The sequence below is a fragment of the Drosophila innubila genome, assembly GCF_004354385.1.
Source record: "Drosophila innubila isolate TH190305 chromosome 3R unlocalized genomic scaffold, UK_Dinn_1.0 2_E_3R, whole genome shotgun sequence".
Classification (NCBI taxonomy): domain Eukaryota; kingdom Metazoa; phylum Arthropoda; class Insecta; order Diptera; family Drosophilidae; genus Drosophila; species Drosophila innubila.
This window is the reverse complement of record NW_022995380.1, coordinates 4,256,251-4,278,449: the sequence shown is the minus strand read 5'-3', so window position 1 is coordinate 4,278,449 and position 22,199 is coordinate 4,256,251. Positions and strand designations below refer to the sequence as shown.

The following is a 22,199-nucleotide window of genomic DNA, read 5'->3' as shown; positions in this document are numbered from 1 at the left end:
AGAAAAAAAAACTGGGTTACTGGGTTCGAGTCCCACACTGCCCGTTTAAAATCTGTTATATACCTATTTTGTTACAAATTTGGATCACATCGGAGCCTAAGAATTTATAAAATATTGCTGATGTTTTATTAAATTAAAAGTTCAAAGTTGTAAATTTGGAGCCCAAGTAAATGAAAATAAATAAATAAATCGAAACCGACAATGGATTTTCCAAGCAAATTGTTAAATTGGACAGTGGCCAAGTGCAAAATAAGAAATTGATTTATTCTAAAGCTTAAAACAAGATTCAAAACTTGAAAACTCTCAGCTCTGTTTGTTATTATTTTAAATCTATTATAATAATATTTCTTATTTAGTATGAGAAATGTACTTTTTAGAACCAAGTTCGGTCATTATTCGATGTGGGGGTAGAGTATACAGAATGTTCACAAACTACTCGTATTCGTCTGTATGTTTATGCCCATTTTGGCACGTGCTTACATTGCATTGTTATTGTGGATGTTGTTGTTCTTGTTGGCGATTGTATGAACCTTGATTAACGCAACAGGATTCACAGCGAGGAGCGGGGAGCGGGGAGAGGCAGAGAGGACAGCAGCCACTGTTGTTTGCCAAATCTCTCGACGCTGTCTCTCTAAATTTTAACTATGAATGTCCCCAACTGGCAACGCCAACATCAACGTTATATATGCATGAACATATATATTTGTAAGTGTAAATCTGTGTGTGCCTGTGCCTGTGCCTGTCTGTTTGTGTATGTATTTGTTTACCAAAACCTTCTTAGCTTGGCTTAGTAGCCCCTCGCCATCTGTGTTGTTTGTGTATTTGCCTTGGTCCCTCAACTTTTGCTTCCCTTTCGCCGAGCGAGTGTGAAATTTCATGTATGTATGCATGTGTGTGTGCCTGTGAAAGTGTGTATGTATAAGTGGGAGTGTTAGTGTATTTTGCCTTTTTGCCGGTTTTATATTTTGCCACTGCTGCTTGGCTTCAAGTCAGTCGCCGTCCTTTTGACCAGGTTTAGAATACGGCAAAAGGAATCGCTTGCCGGTCAGAACATTAATATATGTATATAGACGAGTTGCAATGCTTGCTGTTGTTGTTGTTGTTGACCACATAAGCAACGGCACAGAATGACAAAAAAAAGGGACAAAAAAGAAGCATTAAACCAAAGTCAACCGCAGCAATGTAGGGTATGCATAAAAAAAAATCTAACACCCTGAGAGGCGAACCAAAACGTGTTACGACTCTGCCCACCTGGCTGAGGTTGCAAGTTGGTCAGTTGGTGTCACGTTGTGTCTCGTGTCCTGTACTGAGTGTAGCGTGGTCAAAAACAATTTAAATGTTTTGCTTTGCTACACAGTTTTTATCGCAGACTCTTTCATTTTTATTAGATTCACTCAAAATGTTAATTTAAATAGGAAAGCTCTATTGTTTTGTGCCCAACACATTGTTGTGGCCCGTTTCGGACTTGTGGACACTTTTCACTGTCCTCAATTAGCATACCAAGGCATGGCAAAAGGGCGATCGGGGGGTAGAGACATTTGAAAGCACATTAAATATGATTTCCTAAGTAGATTGTAAAAATTGCCGGCAATTATATTTAATAGCTCGACTTTATGTTGTATTCAAGTGGGCCATAAACGAGCCGTAAAGCCTAGAGAAATATGGCAAACCAGTCGGAATTCTCGAACCAAGCACACAGGCAATTTATCAAAAGCAACAAAAAGAATACGGTCAATAATTTGAATCTATGAAAATCTCAATAAAAGAGTCTATAAGACACACTAAGAACTGAATATTCGTTAATAAAAATGATAAAATGCTCAATCTGAATAAACTCAAATTTAATTTATTCTCGGACTTTATATTTAAGCAATAAAACTTTAAAGTCATGCCACTAAATAAGTACATATAACATATTGCCTTTGACTATTTATAATAGTTCTTTGATTAAGCGTTGTTGAAAATTAATTTAATTTAATTATGCTTTATTTCAATTTAATTTACTTTGACATCTTTCATCAAACTTTGACATCTTTCAAATAACCTCTACGATCCTTTCGTTGCCAAACTTGTCAACAGAATTTGGCCACAAAACAATCAAAACTGTCCACTGAGCAATGTACAAACCTGAGGGCGAGGCACACACCTATACCACCTATACTATACAACCATACGCATACATGCTTGGTGGCAAAGTGGCAAACAATAACTTTCATTATGAATATTACAGAGTGTGGAAGTAGGAGAGAGCTGAAGAGTGGTGGCCAAGAGGTGCAGGTTTAGCCCTGAACAGGGTAAGCAGTCAGGTGCACGCACAGTGGGCAATTTGCCGGAATTAGCAAAGCGAAAAAGACTTTTCGACATTTAACAAATTACAAAATATGATATTCCGTTGATCATTAATAGGCTATTTCCACGACTACTCACATTTGCCACATTTGCTCACATTTGAATGTGGCACATTTTTGGCTTTCCACGACCAAATGTGAAACTGTTAAGACATTTGCCATTCACGCAAAGCAAATCAGCCTTTCAGTTTCTGTGCAAAAATTATAAAAAGCTGACAATAACAACATTTAATATTAATTTTAATATTATAATTGGCGCAAATTTAATGCCTACCGTTTGGAAAGATAATTTTTTTATTTGGTATTTTAAGAATTTTTGGTAAAAAGCAACAACTTTATTATCTTCTTGTTTGTGAAAAAAAACTTGATCTTCTGTAGAGTCTAGTCTCACAGATATTTACCGTAAAAAGTCCAAGATCTGTTGCAGCAAGATCTGTCACAGTATCGTATAAAAGTGGCACCCTTTTTCAGTATTGCAGAATTAATTATGGATTAAAAAAATCAGATTCGAAAAAGAGTACTAAATGGGAATAATTTTCTTGTTTCAATAATATATATAAATAAAATAAAAATTAAAAAATATATAAAATAAAATAAAATTAAATTTTTTTTCTGAATTTCACAAAAAATTATACAATTTTATTTAATTTGCCCCTTTTGGAGGAGTAACTTTTCGTGGAAAATTAACATTTCGAATAAAACTTATTTTAATTGTTTGTAATTAATTTCCTTGCGCTAGATTAGATGAATCGACCACTGTGCCACGTTGCTCCGGTAAAAGGACAAAGTTTCGTGAGGTGCAACCGTTAGGAAATGGGGCCACAAAACTTTGGCTGCAAGGCGACAGAACACGACACGTTGACTTTGATCTTGGCCCGGCAAGGAGTTGTACTTTCTGGCCCAAATGCTTGTTGGCCAAGATGGCTATTGCTGCTTGCCACTAGCCGCTCTTCTGTTCTGACTGCTTTGTTTGCAATTCAAACGCAATTAAGCCGACCTCTGTACAAATAATAGCAGCGAGTGGAGCCAACTTAAATAGCGCAGCACGGGGCCCAAAATTAACTTCAAATAAATATGTCTGCTTTTATGTTTTTTTTTGTGTGTGTGTGTGTGTAAAAGTTAATTGGCTTTTGCGCTTGGTTTAATAAGCATAATAGCTGACTGGCCACGTGAGCCGCAGTGCAGGCCATTGCGAATTAATAATTAAATTAAATTTCCGCCAAGGCAGCGCGTGTGCCATAAAAGTATTAATTGCAGCGCCGAATCTGGCTTAAGTTTTTGGCCAGGCCAAGGCTATGCCCAGATCCCTCAAGTGGGCAGACACACACACACACGAACACACACAAACACGAACACACACACTCAGGCGGCTGTAGCTCACATAAAAAGCAACAATCCGGCACAACCCGACGACGTGCATCAAAGCAACACATCCGTTGCCCGCAGTCCAAAGTGTTGCCTGTTGTTTCCGGCAAAAACCAATTGCTAAGAGCTGGTGTGGGTTTCTGGCCGAGATTGAATTGAGAGATAATAAAAAAAAAATAACCGAGTATTGCCTCGGATGAAATACGATGCATGATGAAACTGCTCCGCTGTCTTTGTGTGGAAACTTCCGGTGGATGCCGTTTGGATGTCGCCTTGTCGCGCTATCGTCCTGTCGCTCTGCTTCCTGTCGCCGTGTCGCATATTGACAGGCCCACTCTTATTAATATTATAGCAATGTGAAACAGTCGTTCCAGTCTTCTCCCAATGGCCACATAAAATGCTTTAGTGTGCTCACAACTCTGACTGACAAACATCCGTTAGCCATTGTCGTTCCCCTCGTATAGAAAGGGGTGGCACAAGGGTGGTGTTGAGAAAGTGTATTGCAATAAAATGATTTATTTGCACGTATTCTCTTATAAACGCTGGAGCTGAAGCTGAAACTGAAGTTACAGATGTAGATGAAGCTAGTGACATGTTGAAATATATATGTCCTAGCTTCGTTGACGGCCTTGTCGCAGGATTTTTTATTGTCTAACGACACGCGTCGTGCGAATTTCTCATAAAAATGTCATAATTCCATTTGCAAAACGCAGCCCAAAAGTCGCCCCGAATGTCGCATGTGTGCCTGCAGATAAGAACTGTCTGCGTCGGGGCATAGTAACAGATTCCGAGGATGTTCCCTTCATAGGAGCCCGTTTGGTGCGATTTTTGTTATTTTTATTTTTTTTATTGCAGCCGCAACTTTTATTAAAAGGCCATGGGGAAAAAGGGATTTTGGCTGACCCCGGAAAATGTTTGGCCTTATCTGTAAATGTCGTTTGTTAGATGTTGTCGTCTGCTTTGCTTTGCCTGTGCTTCTTTTCTTCTGCTCATACTTTGGCTTTGCCTCGGCCTCAGCGTTTGTCGAGCGTGGCAAAGGATTTAAATTGCCCCATTTGCCTGCTTTGTCCGTCAGTCAGAGCGCCTGATTTTAATGGGCTTAAAATACTTCGAACTTGCCATGGATACTTTTATAGAGTTTATCAAAACGAATGGCAGCCATTGACATAGATACATTTCATTTGCATCCCTTTCATGCTGATTTTGAAAACAAATTTCATCTACGTGGCGCACGTAAACAGAATTTGCAGCTTATCAAAGAAGGCAAATTGAGTTAAGCCATCAACAAGCTTTGCCGAGCCGAGTCGACTGATTCTGCACAAATTTTCGTATACGCAAGATACTTATTACGTATACGACCTGTTTGTCCTCCAACTGATTACGCAATTGTTGAATTATTGTTGATTTTGTTATTAGGTTAAACCAGTTCGCAATTTATGCAATTTTCCAACACAAAATTCATTATTAAGTCAATTTATTTTACGCATAATATAATTAAAATTTTTCTATTTTTATAATATTCTTTTTTTTCCGTATTTTGCATTTATGGGGAATTTTCCACTGACTGGACTTGAATTGTTTCAGCTTGCAAAAACATTCCTGTCTGAATATGTGAAATTTTTATTTTATTTTATTTTATTTGCATATTAAGTAAGGTATTGATTGAAAAACAGAAAACTTTTAATAAAATATTTTGTTTATTCAACTCTGCATTTATAGTTTTTTGCTGAATATCCATTTTAAAATATATTCATAAGGCATTTTAAGCTTTGTGTGTACAAAAACTTTACGCATTTCCTGATCCGCTTGAACCCAAGAAAACAACATAAATATTTCATGTTCTCGGCCGTATTTGTTAGAGGCCATAAAAGGATATACTGATAACGGTTATTTGTCTGCTCACCTGCTGGGCTTCTGCTTCAGTAAGTTCTACTTGTAATGTGTTAGACAGTCATTAAATTGCAATTAGATTCCCCTCGCTCCAAGTTCCCAGCTCTCAGCTCCCAGTCCAAGAGAGACTTGTCACTCACTTTGCTCAATACGTCAATGAAACGCAACGCCTATCCGGCTAACAGGATTGATAGGCCAATTACAGTAACAACAATGGACAGTTCGGTCATTAAGTTGGACTGTTACGAGCTGGTCTGGCATTTAATAGGATGACTGGTAGGACTAACCTGTGTAAGCCGACCTTAATAATTAAAAGTAGGACAAATTAAAATGCCAAGCCGTATTGAAATAAACATATTCTATCTTTGTATCGACTTGTGTCCTAGTTAGAAAGCATAACCTAATGACATTTTGATAACGATACAAACTGCCGAAAGTCCAAAATACATTCCAAGGGTTTTCATTTTTAAATGTCTCCGATTAGCCTTGAAGTCTGAAATGGTTATTGTTATTTCAATTGTTGTTATTCCAATTATTTATATGACAGCAGAGTGTATTCCGATTTACACTGTCTGCTTAAAGCCCAAATCACATTCTCGGGTGGAAAAGCAATTGCCTCATTTGTTGATCAGCGTTACTTCTAAAAGAAATTATCGGCAATTGTTATTTTTGCAGTTGTTCTTGATGTAGTTATTACGACTGCTGTCAGAGGAAGCATTCAAGGGTCTTGGTCATAAATTAAAGCCGTTCAAAGTGTCCATCATGTTGAAATGCATGCATTTTTCATTGCTTGCATTTCAATTTCATGGCCAGCTATTAAAATTGATAGTACAGACACACACACACATACACGCACGTGTTGATGTGGATGAGCTAAAAATGTGGTGTTTACCACACTGTTCTATATGCAAAAGCCTGCCGAAAGGCTTTTCAAAAATGACAAGAATGCCGAAAAAGTTATTTTACAGTTTTTTCTACCTTGTACAAATTGATATTGTGTAAAAAATGGATTTAATAAAGTATATGCCGTAGGCAGAGGAATTTTCAACCTTATAAAGTGTATGCAAATAATTTTTGTTGAAATTCTGATTGCTGATTTTGATTATATTAAGTTGATTTAAAAACAACAGAAACAAAAACTCGATTTAAGAGATAAAATATTGATTATTGGAATGTGAATAAAAAAAAAACATTTTATAGCACTGCAGTTAAGAAAGATTATCTAGTCCACTGCCCTCTTTAGTATTACAAAAATTTGTGTTATATGTGTTATTTATGTAATGTACTGGTTAGAGGGTATATCTAAGTTGAGTACTCTCAACTTTTGCACTGTTAATAAATCTTTTTGTTTTTTTTTTTTTTTGTGCAATTTGAGCAACATTTTTGTAGTCGATTTTTCTTTTGGAGCTCTTAAAAGCATGTTGCATAATTTAAACAGAGGGTTGCAAATTGCGACCGAATTGTTTTTAATTCTCTTGGCTTCTCTTGGCGCTGAAAAGTATGCTACAGCCAGCAGTCGACGGTTGACATATTATGCAAGTTGGTCTGTGGTTGAATTTTCGATTGGTTGCCTGGTGTTGGCCAGGCTTAAAGCAGCTCTTACTAGTGGTGGTATAATCATTTAGCCTCTAACTGAGCGTATGACTAGCATTACGAATTTATGGATCCATCAGTAGAAAGAAAATAAGAAATGCAAATAGTTTTTCGATGTATGATTGCTGAGGCTTATTCTATGAGTGGATGCAAAGTGGAAAATGTCTTCAAAGTTGACTTTGACCTATATACGAGTTGATTACACGGTGTGACACCCACCACTTTGTCAGCGCTAAATTGAAACACTGAATTTAACTTTAACTTTAAGTTAGCTTTGTAATTAATTAAATTCGCATAATAAATGAACTTAAATATGAAAATGAAGTGCAAACACAACAGCTGGTATTGTGAAAGCCCGATGTGACCTCTACTGAAGGGAAGGGTCCTGCGTCCTCTGTCCCTTCTCAGTTTGAGTGTTTTGGCCCATTTTCGCAAAATTCGACAAAGCGTGCACACAAACAACAAGCGACAGGCAACAAGCGACAAGCGACAAGCGACAGCAACAACAATTGACAAAACACAACAATTCAATGTGGCTCACATGAAATTAATTTGCGTAAAATCAATTTCAATTTGCTGCTCGAAACAAGTAAAAGTAATGATACCGAGAAGTCTGATCGACTGTCCAATACCCCCTATTGTAATGAGAACGTAGAAAATGTCTGTTTCACAAACTTGTGTGTAACATTATAAACGCTCCTTTAAACACTTTTATTGTTACAGAGTATAAAAAGCAACTGACTAAAGCTTAGTTAGCATCGGTGATTGTTGACAGTGTCGTTGTGACAATGGTTAATGGAAACTGTAACGGTTTTGCAAATCATGCAATGGAAATCCTTTAAAATGCAAAACAAACAAACAAACAAGCCCAAATATTTTGCACTCATCCTCATTGTCAAGCTCGTCCTGCTCCTCCGAATTTACCGATTGCTCGTACTGTTGCTTGTGTGTGCTCGTATCCTTGGCTCTGATTTAGTGTGCTATATGAACCATATCATATTGGCTGCCAGACTGTTTGCATGTGTGGCTCTTTGTATTGTGCACACACACACACACACACACACACGCACACACACATACACACAGTGAGAGTGGCAACAAATAATAGAATTTGTCTGGTTTTAAGCATGACAGGCACAAGAGCAGGATAATGTGTATGGCAAGCGAGGCGCGACCATGCCTCCTCCAGCTCCAATCGCCTGATAATGCATGAATACAAGTTGAGGTTCCCCTGTGCCAAAGTCTCACCTAACCATCTAACCGTAGGCCGCAATATCATCATCAATCAAGCCGAACTTATCAGATGCGCATTCACATGTGGTAAGTACATGTATCTGGAGGCTTTGTTAACGATGCTCTTGCAAGAGATCTAGTGGCGTCTCCAAACTCAAATAGAAGCTGACTTGCAATGCTTTCAAAGCCATATATTTACACATTGTGTGATATATGTGATTGTATTACTTTGTAAATTAGCTAAATAATGTTCTTAAATCTCATTTCCTATTAATTTCACACATCTTGTTCATTTACTTAAAGACTGTCAGAAAACGATTTTAAAGTTTTCAACTCAATTCAATACAGTAAAAAGAATAAGTTTTTCAATTTTTAAGTGAAGAGTATACAGTATATTTAATTTTTGCATAATAATTAAAAGAATATATTTTTATTATTTGTGTTTTTCGAGCTAAAAATGAAAAATGACATTTTGAAGCGCCGTAAAGTATGCTTCATTTATTTCTATTAAATTGTCGACAAAATAAAGTTCAAACTAAACTTGCTTTTACATTTGTATCTGCAATTTTTATAATATTATCAAAAACACACTCCAGGGGCGCAATTTTCGTTCACAAGGTTCTGTTACCTCATTTGCATTATGAATCAATACTAAAGTGTTTCACATATTTTAAATTTTAGCCAAGACTTGAATTCGCTGCTATGCACAGGAAATGCACTGGTTGAGAGTACTTAAGATTCTTAAAATTCTATATATTACGAGTTCTTGCACTTTTTCGTAGGAGCATTAATTTATTACTTGAAGGCAGTTCTCATACAGTTATTTTATGGACTCAGTAGCTTAACTGGGCTTCAAAATGTGCACTTAAAAATGTTTTTTTGGTCTGCTTGGGGAGTGCAGTTGGCGCTGACAAATGCCTTTGGGCCTAAGTATGCAAATGTGAGCTCAAAGCGGCCTTATGGGCAGTCACGTGGTAATTGAATCGTGCTACGAATTGAAAGCGTGTTGTAATGCGCCTTCAGGCCAGGGGCGGACCGAGTCGGATCGGGCCTACTCGTATCCATTAGAAAAGTGCACAAGTTATGTGAATGAATGTGAATGGGGTGAAAGTGAACGGGGGAAAGAAGACTGCTCGAAGAGTTAGCTGTGTGTTTGGCAAACAACATTTCAATGCTTTCAACGCACAAGCAAACTAACAAACAAACAAATATCATTACAGCGACTTACATATGCAAACGACAGGCTGACATCAAATAAATAAGTATATGCGCACTCGAAAGGATATGAAAGGCTGTGACGACAACGCATATACATAAAAGATGAAGTAGAATTGCATATAAATACTCGTATACTAGAGGGGGTAGCGGGAATTGAGGGTGCAGGGTGGTAAATGGTGAAGGGGTGTGATTCTCAAGTGGTTGTACGCGAAAGCTCGCTTTGATCGAACTTGCTGGGCGTATACGTAATATACACAAGCGCACACACGAATAGAGACACTCACACCCAACCACACACACACAGAGAGTATTCTCATATTTGCAATCGCATACATCTACATTCAACATACATGCATATATTTTCGCGTCGATAGCAAATAACAACAACAACAACAATAGCATCTGTGAAATAACATTACGAACAATAAATGTGACAACAAGGCACAGTGGGTGGCATAAGTAAAATTCAGCAAACACGACTAGTAGCTGCATTGATGCTTGATCCTTGCCATTATATTTTCATTCTTTTCATTTTGTTTTGTAATTTTTTTCTGCTTGTCTTGTAAATTCAAATCCCATTGCAATTTACAAGTTGTCGTTGCTGCTACTCCATCAGTTTTGCTTTTCTATTGACACGGCGTTCACTTTAAACTAACGGGAGCCTGTGCAAGTGGGCGGGATGAGGGCAGAGGGGGGCAACTACATTTGTGCGGTAATCCTTGCATACACAAGGAAGCTCTCAGTGCGTTCGCGTTGGCGTCAAATGAGTGTGCGATTGTGTGTGTGTGTGTGTGTGTGTGTGTACAACCTATCTGGCCAATGCAGTACCGGAAAACATTTTGCCAGAGCATGCAGCGCAAACAAACTGACAACAAAAATGGCCAAGGATTTGTTCGGCAATTAACTGGTTGTCCCGTTACAGGCTCAACGCGTACCTTTAATTTCCATTACGCCAGGCATACAAATTAACAGTCCTGGATTTGCTTCTGCAATTTCATTATGCTTTGTTGACCAATATGAATAATTATTTGCCAAATATTTTGGTTGAATTTATAATCAAATCCTGATTTACCAAAAATAAAATGTTTTTCAGGTGTTGAATTCAGGAACAATTTAAAGTGAATGCAGTAATTAAACCAGAGAATCAAACTGAAACAAATATCGGATCTGGTTTTGGCTCCGGTTTGTTTCCACACAACTATTTCGGGTTTGTCCTTTCGATTCAAGTTAATTTTTAATAATTTAAAAGTGTTAAAATGCTGTGTTATACCAAATATGACATAAGAATTTGATGGCCTAGTTTACAAGTCCAAATTTCTGTTAATTTTTAATATAAAGAAAAACTGTATACATACAGAAAATAAGACAAAATATATTTGGAATAAATTAAGTAATATAAATGAATCGGTTAGTTTCGGTTAATCCCTAAATAAAACTAATATAAATCATTGATATTGTCGAAGTTAATGAAAAACTGAATAACATAACTCAACATTATTTTCATTTAAATTAATTCAGTACAAAAATTTAGTAAATAAATATTCATTAGGTTGTTTGGTTAAGTCATTGCGTGAGCTTAATAAAATTTATTAGCCATAAGCGATTGTTGTAAATAACTGAATGGGTAATTGCCAAGAAGTGACACAGCAGTAAAAATCAAATACCACATTATCTTAAGCATATTAATAACTCACAAAAAGAAGCTGAACTTCTAAAGAGAGCCACAAAATGAAGTCAACTATAGTATTTATTGTTTAAACCGCAAAATGTGCTTGGAATTGAGAAACCAAGCGTTAGTTAATATTGAATAGAGTTAACATTGAGGTTGAAATGAAGTTATGTTTACAATTAGGTAAAGTTCATATTGTAGTCCTGTTTAAGACATTGGCTACCTTTAGCTGCCTATAAACACGCATTCAAAGTGGCCATAAAACATTAACAAGCTTGCACTGAAACTGTAGGAGCTGCTCGACTTTATGATTATTACTTGGATATATACACACACTAACACACTTACACACTCACATACAAACACACACAAATAAACACATAAATTGCGTAACGGATTGTGGAACGAGTATAATTAAATATGAGCACATATGTTCTCCTCCGTTTTTCTCCGTTTTTCACTGAGCAGTCAGAGCACCAGAAAATCAATAAAAACAATACCAGAAAAGTTGGTAACCCAGTTGACGGCATTTTATTTACCATATTTACTGTAAGACTTGGCAACAATATCAACTGCAACGAATAGTTTATAATTAAAGCGAATTAAGTAAATCAGTTGTCGACAAACTTAAGCTTTCAAATATTTATAATTTGTCAAGCAACTCTGGCTACAAGCTTAACGACAATCCTAGGGGTAATATAGGGTAGGGTAGCATAGCGGAAGGGTAGTGGGAATATATGTATGTAAGCATTAAGTGCGTCACAGCGAGCTCTGGTGCTGTGGGTCGGTGGTGCTGTGGTTGGGGCAACTGTGCGTCAGCTCTTCATTTTTTATGTATTTTTAAAGCGTTGTTGGCCTCCGTCAGTTGGCTCATAAGTAATCACAGTCTTAACGATCTTAATAAGCGGACATGCCAGGTCGTGTCAGGCTAAAGATGAGACAGATAAAAATCAAGACAAGTACTCAATAATGCTGATGATGAAATTTCATCGAATTCCACTCAAGAGCTGCCGAAAATAAAGGACCGAATTTTCTCTTTATCAGCTTTCAATTAAACACATGGGGTAAATGCAGGGGATTGTATCATGTGGTTGGGGGTTGACAGGGGATGGGAATGGCGTTGTCGTTGTCGATATGCCATGATAAAGGCAACTTTTTGTTTTTTTTTTTTTTTTTGTTGTCAAGTTGCAAGAGTTGACTGCAAGTTGATGTTGCTTGTTCTTTAAGCAGCTCGTACTGAACTCTTGTTTCTTCATTTCGTTACAGCTTTCTGGGCACGAGTGTAGGGTCCAGGACTTGTTAGCATGTGTAGGAGCAGCAGCTGCACTTGCAACACAATTGTTGCATTAAGCAAATGTTTTGTATTCTGAGCGTTCCACTTTTATTTGTGCAGAGCAACATGAAGAAAGTGGGAAAGAGCCTCGAAGACACAAAGACAGTGATAGATTTGCATATATGTATGCAAGTGCAAGTGTGTGAGTGTGAGTGTGTGGGTGTGTGTGTGTGAATAGCAATAAGTCTAAGAAAGCAACTAAAGATGTGTTTGCGGTTTCTAGCACTATGCCCTGTGCCTTTTAATGAGTTTTTGCTCTGCTGCAATTATTTTCTTACAGTTGTTGCAAGTTGCAAATACTTGAAATCAGCATGCGGAATCGTGATAAGAAAGAATAAGACACACATATTCATATTTGAATAAAAACTGCTCGCTTTTTTGCTGAGTATGGTAAATAGGTCACATGCAAATTTAAATACAGATTCCAATCCAAATAGCTAAAGAATCAGATTTTCCAAAAATAGCAAGAGACTAAATTTAAATTATTATTTAATTTCCCAAGGGATTGAAATGTCAGCCAATAGAATGCCCAAAATGCAATTCAAGAGAAATCACAACAAAAGCCAAATGAATTAATCACACAGTTGTTAAGCTCGGAATTTATGTTGTTCGTAATTAGTATTTTGTATTTATACTATGGGCTTTGTATTTACATGTGTACGAGATACAGAGAGAGGGAGAGAGATAGAGAGAGAGCATATGCAGGACGTTAGTGGTAAAATCTTTTATGTAATCATGAACCCGCCCCTGGCACTCCCTTCCCTCTGGCTGCCAGTCAATTATGCCATTGTTTACATTAATTTGACATCAAATTGCATTTGAATTAAAATGCAACGCACGCACATCAGAACCGCTCCTGTGTCTCTTGGCCAAAAGACAAAGGGGCTACAGGCAACAGTAAACAATTTGAGCATTTTGTGGATTTACATTGCACGTCGCTGGCTGTTTAGTTAATTAAAATGTTATTAAAAGCGACGACGTCAACATCAACGTCAGCACTGTCGACAACTGCCAAGATTTTGACTATGGCCAAATTATTGGCAACTTGACTTATTATGTTAGTTTAAATGTCGATAAACGTAATCAAGTAATTGCTGAGATCTGATTCAAAGTTTTATAACTGCTTGAAGCAATTTTGACACGAATAATAGTTAAATTAAATTGATACATTTTAAAGCTCTATTAGTCGAAATATTAATACTATTGTAAAAACAAGTGGGAAAGGCTATAGTCGAGATCCCGACCATAGGATACCTGAACTTATTTCAGTGTTCCAGAAATCTCTTGAGATTTTGACGAGAAATGTTTTTAAAAACAACCATTCGAAATGGCGGTGTTCTAAAAATGTTAGAGATTTAATATTTTCGAACATATTTTTTTTTCATCTTTATTCAATTAAAAGATTTTTTTTGTCAAATCTCTCAAAATTTTTTTAAGACATTTCTTTTTTTAAGGAACACCAACAATTGTTTTTAGGTTGGTTAAGCGCTGTTAAAGCTTTTTAAACACACACCTGATATAAAAGTACTTTTAAGAAATTACTGCCTAATAAAAACTACTGCATACTTTTAGGTGATTGTATTGAAATAATAGCTTTATTAATAACTTTGGTTAGCTATTACTCCCGTTCTACTTGTCCGATCTTGCTGCGGTTAAGTAAGATTATAGACAATGTTAATTACCATAAAAACTGTATTATCTTTAAAACTGTAGGTTTAGTGGTTTTTCGCGATTTTCCCTTATAATCTTCGATCTAGGCGCTTACACGGACGGACAGACGGACATGGCTATATCGACTCGGCTGTTGATGCTGATCAAGAATATATATACTTTATGGGGTCAGAGATGCCTGCTTCTCCCTGTTATGTTTGTATGTTTGTTGTGATGCATATAAATAGTAATTCAATTTAAATGTGATTAAAAATTAATTGTCAAAATTGAAAATATTTAATCAAAATGCATTTTGGACATTAATATAAATTATAAAAATCTCATTAAAACTAAATTATAATACAATCTAACAAGGAAATATTCTTTCATTTGCATTCTTTTTTTTTTTGTTTTTCTGGTAAAACATTTGCATTGTTTCGGATATTGTGTTTTCAATTATTTTTTGCTTTGTAGTTAATGCACACACAAATATAATATACAAATATATTTATAGGCATCAAACATTTTCACAGATTGGCATTTTCAAATCCATATTTAAGATGTTTTTATTTGAAAGAGCCAAAATGCAATTAAGTTTTTCATCTTTATGACTACAGAAAATTATATTTATAGAAGGAATATTTTAAGAGTTTTTGGATTAGAATAATTGAAGAAATTGTGGTTTACCGCTATAAAGAATTAAATATTGTTTAGTATAAATATCTTTTTGAATTTTTTGCATTTTTTCTTGTTTTTTGCTGTTTTTTTTTCAATTAATTTTAGTTATACCCTGTAGCCATGTAAATCGAGAAAAGAATATATTAAACTTGTATTTTGAAATGCATTTATATAGGGAATAGGATTTGAATTATCTTATTCTAATAGACAATAAATTATATGTGTGGATTTTTTATATGTATTCACAACGATCAATTTAACTAGAGTGAACTGTTACAGGGTATATTCTAAAACAGCACTCGTTCGATTAGCGCTTTTTATTTGTTTACGGTTGTACACATTAAGTGAGCTGCACGGATGGACGCACGTTCGGAACGGATGACCGCCGGGCTAATGCCGCATCTGCCTCGAGTCGGGAATTAAATTTTGTTGCGCCATCGGCTAATGCGTAAAATTTTGTTTTCAATTTTCAACACTTTTAATAGGCAATTAATTAAACGCTCAGACAACAGCAAATAAGAGAGTGTGCATATATGTTCATAAGTAGCATATATGTAAGTATACATATACTATATGTACATATAATCATGTATGCGTGTATGTTTTTATGTAGTGGTAAACCCATGACTGTCCAATTTTCAGAGCCGACAGCAAGCATTTTTATAGCTGTGGTGCGAGGTTTTATTATTTCTACAGCTGCTGGACAGTGGACTTATCGGTGTTCATTCAATAAAGTATTCCAGGCGTAAAAAAGACAGTCCTCGCACTCATACTCGTAATTCCAATCTATCGGCGGCTACATAAATCATTGAGGCATTTATAAGCGAAATGGCATGAAAGCCTGAATCGACGTACTCATATCACGTTATTTATAATTTATGCTCTTAACAATTGCAAAATATGACTTTTTAAACAAAATTCGGAGGCGTTAAAAAAATGCATATGTATAAATAAATCACAAATGGAGGAACCGGGTAAAACAACACACTCAATTAACAAAATTACTATTTATGGGATTTTAAGAGAGACCCACACACGTTCTCATATGTGAAACTTGTTGACCCCCCTAGGATTAGTAGCAATTTACAGTCTGTCCTGAGCTGTCCCTAGCAGGACGAAGTCCAAGGTCGAGAGCAGACCAAGACTCAGAAGTCTTGTCAAAGTTTTGTATTTATTTCTATGCATGAATTATTTATGGGACAAAATCCGCACTGGACCAACTTGGCTGGTTGGTTAATGTGCCAGGGCAAAAGTTGCTGCACTCGTACGTTAGGTGTTAAAGCATTGGATGTATTTAAAAGTTTTCAGCATACTCATATGCTTGTTGTTTGTAACGCATGTGGCATATGTATGCTGAAACGGCCGATAAGAATTCGCATTTTAAAGGCAGTTTGCTGGCAGGACAATTTCAATGAGTGCGATGGAAAAGTTTTGCCGGCATGCCAAAGATTCTTTGACAAAAGTTTTCACCTGCCCTTTGAGGACATTCAGGACACGCCACTTTATCTCCACCTCAAATGAATATAAGCAATCAAAACATATTAGAGGACAACAAGTGGCTGACAAAAGCGCAAGAGTTCTCAGCACATGAACAACACTTGAAAGAACTTCACACTCCACTCTCCGCTCGCTCCAGGGTTTGAACTCAGGTATTGTTTTTATTTATTGCAGGCACAAATATGAGTTCCCAATCCTCATACTCGTAGAGAGCTATAAATTTGACAGCGGCTATAAAAAACCAGTTAGCTTTTGTATTTGTTTTTCCTTTTTCCAAAAAGGAGCGTGTCAATGGGCGTAGCTGTGGCCAGCAATTAAATAATGGCTTAAAAAAGGCTCAATGGTAAAACGAGTGAGAACAAAAAAAAAACGAATGCTAAAGAAGAAGCATTGAAGTGGAAACATTTGTCAATGACAGACAGAGTCCTTGGGCTTAAAATTCAATTCAGCAAAAATAAAATAAAGGGCTGCCCAACTAACAGATACTCTCTATTTAAATCTATAATTGCCCGCTTTTAACAGCATGACTTTTATGTCTATTATATGATCCGTCTGTAGAGATTGAAATATTAGAACAAAATAAGGTTCAATATCATTTTAAAATAACAAAAATTATGCGAATCGGATACTAAACGGTCACTTGAAAAGGGTTTCCAAATATGGCATAATAAATCATTTTTGACAGAATTGGGACTTATACACTGAAAAAAAAGACCAACTTCTATAATCAAGAACATTCATCTTAAATATTTTGTTCTTAAAATAAGATTATTTTAAGACCAAATTACTAAAACTAAAATTATTAATCTAAAAAATCTTAAAATCTTAAGATAAGAATAAAAATCTTAAGCTGTTAGGAAAGTATAAATAGGTACTATTTCGTATCAAACAAATGGTGGCACCGTGGTGCTCCGGTTAGAGAGGCCGCTTCAGTTGTGAAGAAGTAGGAGGCGGTTCGAATCCCACTAACTGGTGACTAGTGATCTATATCCTATAGATCGAGTTTTATATCGAAACAGAAAATCGCCAAAAATAACCATCGAGTTGTCGATATCTCAAAAAATAGTAGATCGAGTTAAACTTAGCTTAATTCTGCACTGTAACTACGATAAACAAGCCCTAGTGAGCTGTCGATTTTTCATGGAAATCGATATAATCAACTCGATAGATCGTCTAAAAAAACATCGAGTTGAAGTACTCGATAATCGCGTCCCAAGTCGAGTTGTCGATATTACGATCTATTTTTACATCACTAAAAAAACCTAAAACAGAATCAAATATAAATAAATTAAAATTTAAAAATAAAAAAATTATTAATATAAAAAATAGTTTTTATTTATTTAATATTTTGATTTTAATTTTAAGAACATTTATTCTTAAAATAAGAGCTTGGTCTTATTTAAAATGTTCTTGAAATCAAGATGTGCTCTCTTAATTTAGGAATTTTATGTTCTTTACACATTTTTTAGACCAAAAATCTTAGTTCTGAGACCAAAATCTTGGTTTTAGAACATTTTTTTATCGGTGTAGATGCCACAACTAAATCATACCCTTCTCAGCTATTTGATGAGTGCTGGGTATACGAAGTAAAAGAAAACTGTCAAGGAAATTGACGACAGCTGCATCGAAAGATGATTCAATAATAATACCCAGGGCAATGTCAATGGCAATCGTATTCATATTGTTCGACTGTCGGCAACAGGTGTGAAACGCAGATCCTGTCACACTTTTGAATGCCTCGCAGGATTTGAATAGTGAATTGAATAATTACAGATACAGAACTGAATTTTAAATTGTTACGAGTATACTTAATATCATACTATCAAAAAGCAGCTCAATTTAATTGTAGAGTGAAAGCTTAAAGCTCTAAAGTTATCTTTTAACTTCGGAACTCAATTAAATTCAATTGTCTGTTGAAAAAGGAAAAGGGAGTAAGGAGTAAGGAGTAAGAGTCTGAGTATGACCTTAATTGAATTTTTCCATGGAATATTTAATTGACTGACTTGTTCATTAATAACTGTCATACTCACGTATTGAGAACTGGCTTCCTCGCTGCTCCTCCGCCAGGTGTGACCAGTGACACTATGTGCTGCTGGCCGAGTCGTTAATGGGCGAGGCAATGTTGCTGTTGCTGTTGCTGTCCGACGTGGACAGGGGCCGACAAATGCCCAGTCGCGTTGTGCCCGGCGGAACGGCCTTCAGTATGGCGACGGCCTCGTCGAGCTCCAGGCCCTGGAGGGCATGGTCGCCAACGCTGATAAGTCGATCGCCTGGAAATATTTCGTTAGTTGCCTCCGCAGCACCACCGCGTATCAGGCCACGTATCACAATAACACTGCCCTCCGCATCGAGCGGATCTTGATAGTCGAGTATGGAGAAGCCGAAGCCCTGCTCCGTCTTTTCAATATTCACGGCCGTCACGTCAGAGCTCCACAATGCCAGACCGGAAACATTCTCCATTGATTTGGAGCGATTTGCGCCGTTGCCAGCTGCCGTATCCGTTAGCGTTGCCGTACTGGACGTATATAGGGAGCTCTCCGACTGCGCCTTGCTCAGCAGATTCTGCAGACTCTGATGACCGCCGGGCAGCAAGCTGCGCGTTTCAAATGCCTCCGGATTCTGTGACGTATTGATAATGGAGGGTGCTCTGGTGCCACGGGCACAAACCAGCTTCACGCTTTCCGGCAACTCCCTGAGGATCTTGACAACATCAATGTGTCGCAGGCCCTGCAGCTTGTGCTCGTTGACCTGAAGCAGTTCGTCACCCGGCCGCAGTATTCCCTGCCTGCCGACGGGACCGTCCTCGAGTATTGATCGTATGTAATGATGCGGACGCTTCTCAATGCCGCACTCGACGTCGACGGTGCCCTCGAGGCTGATTCCTAGACCTGAAAGTTTATTTATTTCGGCAACTAAAATTTCACTTTCGGGAAACTCACTTTTCCAGGCCACCCTTAGCGAGGCGGCACTGGGACTGGCCAGTTTGGGCGGCAGGACGACCGTGGGCGTGGCAGCACTGCTCTTGAGCACTGACGGCAGCGTTTCCTGCTCATTGGTGGGCGTCTTGCCATGATCTAGATCGGCTTCAGCCCCAATTCCCGAGTGCACTTTGGTCTCTTGCTTAGGCTGCGATCCCGTCTTGGACTGGGGATCAATGTCCGGCTCCGGACACTGCTCGTCGGTGTCATTGCCACTGTCATGATCATGCCCATTGCCAATGCCAAGGTCATTGTCATTGCCATTGCCATTGGTCAGACGTGGCGCACTGTGGTCGCTGCGGTCCAGCACGTGCGACATATTCGAGTCCACGGTGTCCCGGGAGGGCAGATCGGAGGCAAAGTCAGCCAGCAGCTGGCCGTCCCCGGCATCCGTAACAATGGAGTCCGCATCGGCGGATTTCGGCGGCAGCCAGCTGAGTGTCGCTATGGAGGGCGATGCCGGCATTGATAACTGCGACTGACCATCGCCATCGCCATCGTTAGCGCTGCCGCCTTTCATCTCCGTGAGGGCCACCTGCAGATGCTCGAACTTGCGGCCACGTAGGAAACGCTCCAGCGTCAGATGCACCTCGATGTCCGTGTTGCGCAGCAGCTCCACCGCCTGATGATTCGTCACACCCGCCAGGGTGCGACCATCGACGGCCACAATGCGATCATTGATCTGTATCTGGCCACTCATCTCAGCGGCGCTGCCCTCGATGATGCTCTTCACAAATATGCCCGACAGATCCTCCTCCTCGCACACGTAGCCGGCGACCGTGATGCCCAGGCCATACACGTTCTTGTGCAGCTCCACAACGTACGTTTCCGTTTCCGGTGACTCCATGTAGGAGGATGGCGAGTTGGAGCCCAAAGAGCAACAGTCTGCGACGCCGTCGCCGTCGCCGTCATCGGTATTCGGCATTGCCAATGACCTTGCCAACTTCTTGCCGGCTATCACAGTGCCTTCCATGTGCTGCTCCTCCGTCTCCAGTCCTGTCCAGCGCTGACCCAGCGGCAGCTGCAGCGATTGTCGTGCCGTCAGCAGCGCCGTTGTTGGCGGCGGTGATAATATAGAATAGGGAACAATGTCCATATCCTGCAGGCAATGTCCGCCATCTGAGCTGCTGCTGGCATTGTTTGTGGGTATGGGGGGCAGGGGAAGGTCGGCCAATTCCGTGTCGGGCACAAGGGCTTGAAATGCGGGCGTAATCGCGTTTGTGGGCGTGGCCGTGACCGGAAGCCGGACCGGAACCGGAACCGGAACCGTGCATCCAGGCGCTGACACATTGCCCATGTCAGCGGTGTCAGACGCCGGTCCGCCAGTGACCAGGCCAACCAGACTGCCGACATCCTGGGAGGCCGTTGCCGTGGCCAAGCTCGTGCTTTGAAAGAGTTGCCGCGACAGTTCTTCCGGGTCGGAGAGGAGCTTAGTTGGTATAATGGGCGCATGACTGGCCAATGTATGATAATCGATAGCCGTCGGCTCAACCGGCCGCGCCACAATCAGACGCACCTGAGCTCCGGTCTGACGAAGAACTGTTGCCACCTGCTCCGAGCTGAAGCCCCGCAGATTCACCTCGCCGATCTGCAGCAGATGGTCGCCCAGCTGCAAGCGCTGATCGCGCTCGGCGACGCCGCCCGGCGTCAGTGCCTTGATGACCACGCCTGTGCTGCGTCCGCCCACAAGAATGAAGCCCAGGCCGTTGCCATCATTGATCAGATCGATAACCTCCACCTGAGACCATTCCGTGCTTAATACCATCGCGTTGCTCGAATTCCAAATGCTCCAACTATCCGTGTAATTGTTGATGAATTTGTTGTTGCTGCTGCTGTTGCTGTTGCTGTTGTTGTTGTTGCTGCTAACATGTCGCGCTGGTGGTGCTGTGTGGCAATGTTGCTGCTAGTATTGTAATCGTTATCGTTATCGTTATCGCTATCGTTATGGTAACAGTTATCGTTATCGTTATCGTTATGTATGTGAATATTTATGTTGTCGCTGCTGCTGCTGCTGCTGCTGCTGAGGTCACCGATGTTGCTGATGTTGCTTTTTTGCCCTTGTTCTTATTGTTATTGCATTTAGAGTTATTCACCTTCAGTGCTTTCAAATGATGATTAGGACCTGGCACGGTAACTGGCCGGGGATCCGCTCCTGGCACTGCCAGCGCCAACGACATTATCGACTACTGCCGTACACAGCACGCCTGCAATTATTGAGAAAGCCACTTAGTGTTGCCACTGTGCCACACGCGGCGTATACGCAACGCGCTCCGACTCGAGTCAAAATCAACGGACTGAACGCGATTTGCGTGACGGTCTGCCCCCAAACCAACCAAACAGCAGCACCTGCACTTTTCTCCCCTCTTTCTCAGTTTTATTCTTGCTTTTCTTTATTTATTTTTTGGTATATTTTTTTTTTTTATTTATTTATTTATTTTGGTATGGTTAAGCGACAGCCGCGTGTTTTAGTGCTCTTCTTTTTTAATGGCACCTTTTTTGCACGATTTCGTAATTTACATGCACACACACGCACGGGTGCACACACCTACACACTTAAACTCACACACACACATATACATTCCATCTTTTTTGCTGCTGTTGTGTAGTTGATGTTGCTGTTGTTGTTGTTCCGTTTTGCTCACGTGCCACGCATGTTTGACATGCTCCTTTGGCCGCCGCTGCCTGGCAATTAATTTGGAAAATGAGAAAGCTCCCGGAAAACGCGACAAATTTGCAGACTTAGTACG

At 39.1% G+C, this 22,199-nt stretch overlaps 1 protein-coding gene across 1 annotated transcript in view; it reads right to left on the bottom strand.

Moving 5' to 3' along the window:
* LOC117791756 (patj homolog) overlaps nt 1-22,199 on the bottom strand; it is a 28,119-nt gene that overhangs the window by 3,173 nt on the left and 2,747 nt on the right. Inside the window, exons 2-3 of the mRNA XM_034631629.1 lie at nt 19,414-21,656; nt 18,505-19,362 (exon numbers count right to left, since the gene is read on the bottom strand). Of these exons, the coding sequence (XP_034487520.1) occupies nt 18,557-19,362; nt 19,414-21,217 (2,610 nt within the window). The 5' untranslated portion in view covers nt 21,218-21,656 and the 3' untranslated portion in view covers nt 18,505-18,556. The remainder of the gene's footprint in view (nt 1-18,504; nt 19,363-19,413; nt 21,657-22,199) is intronic.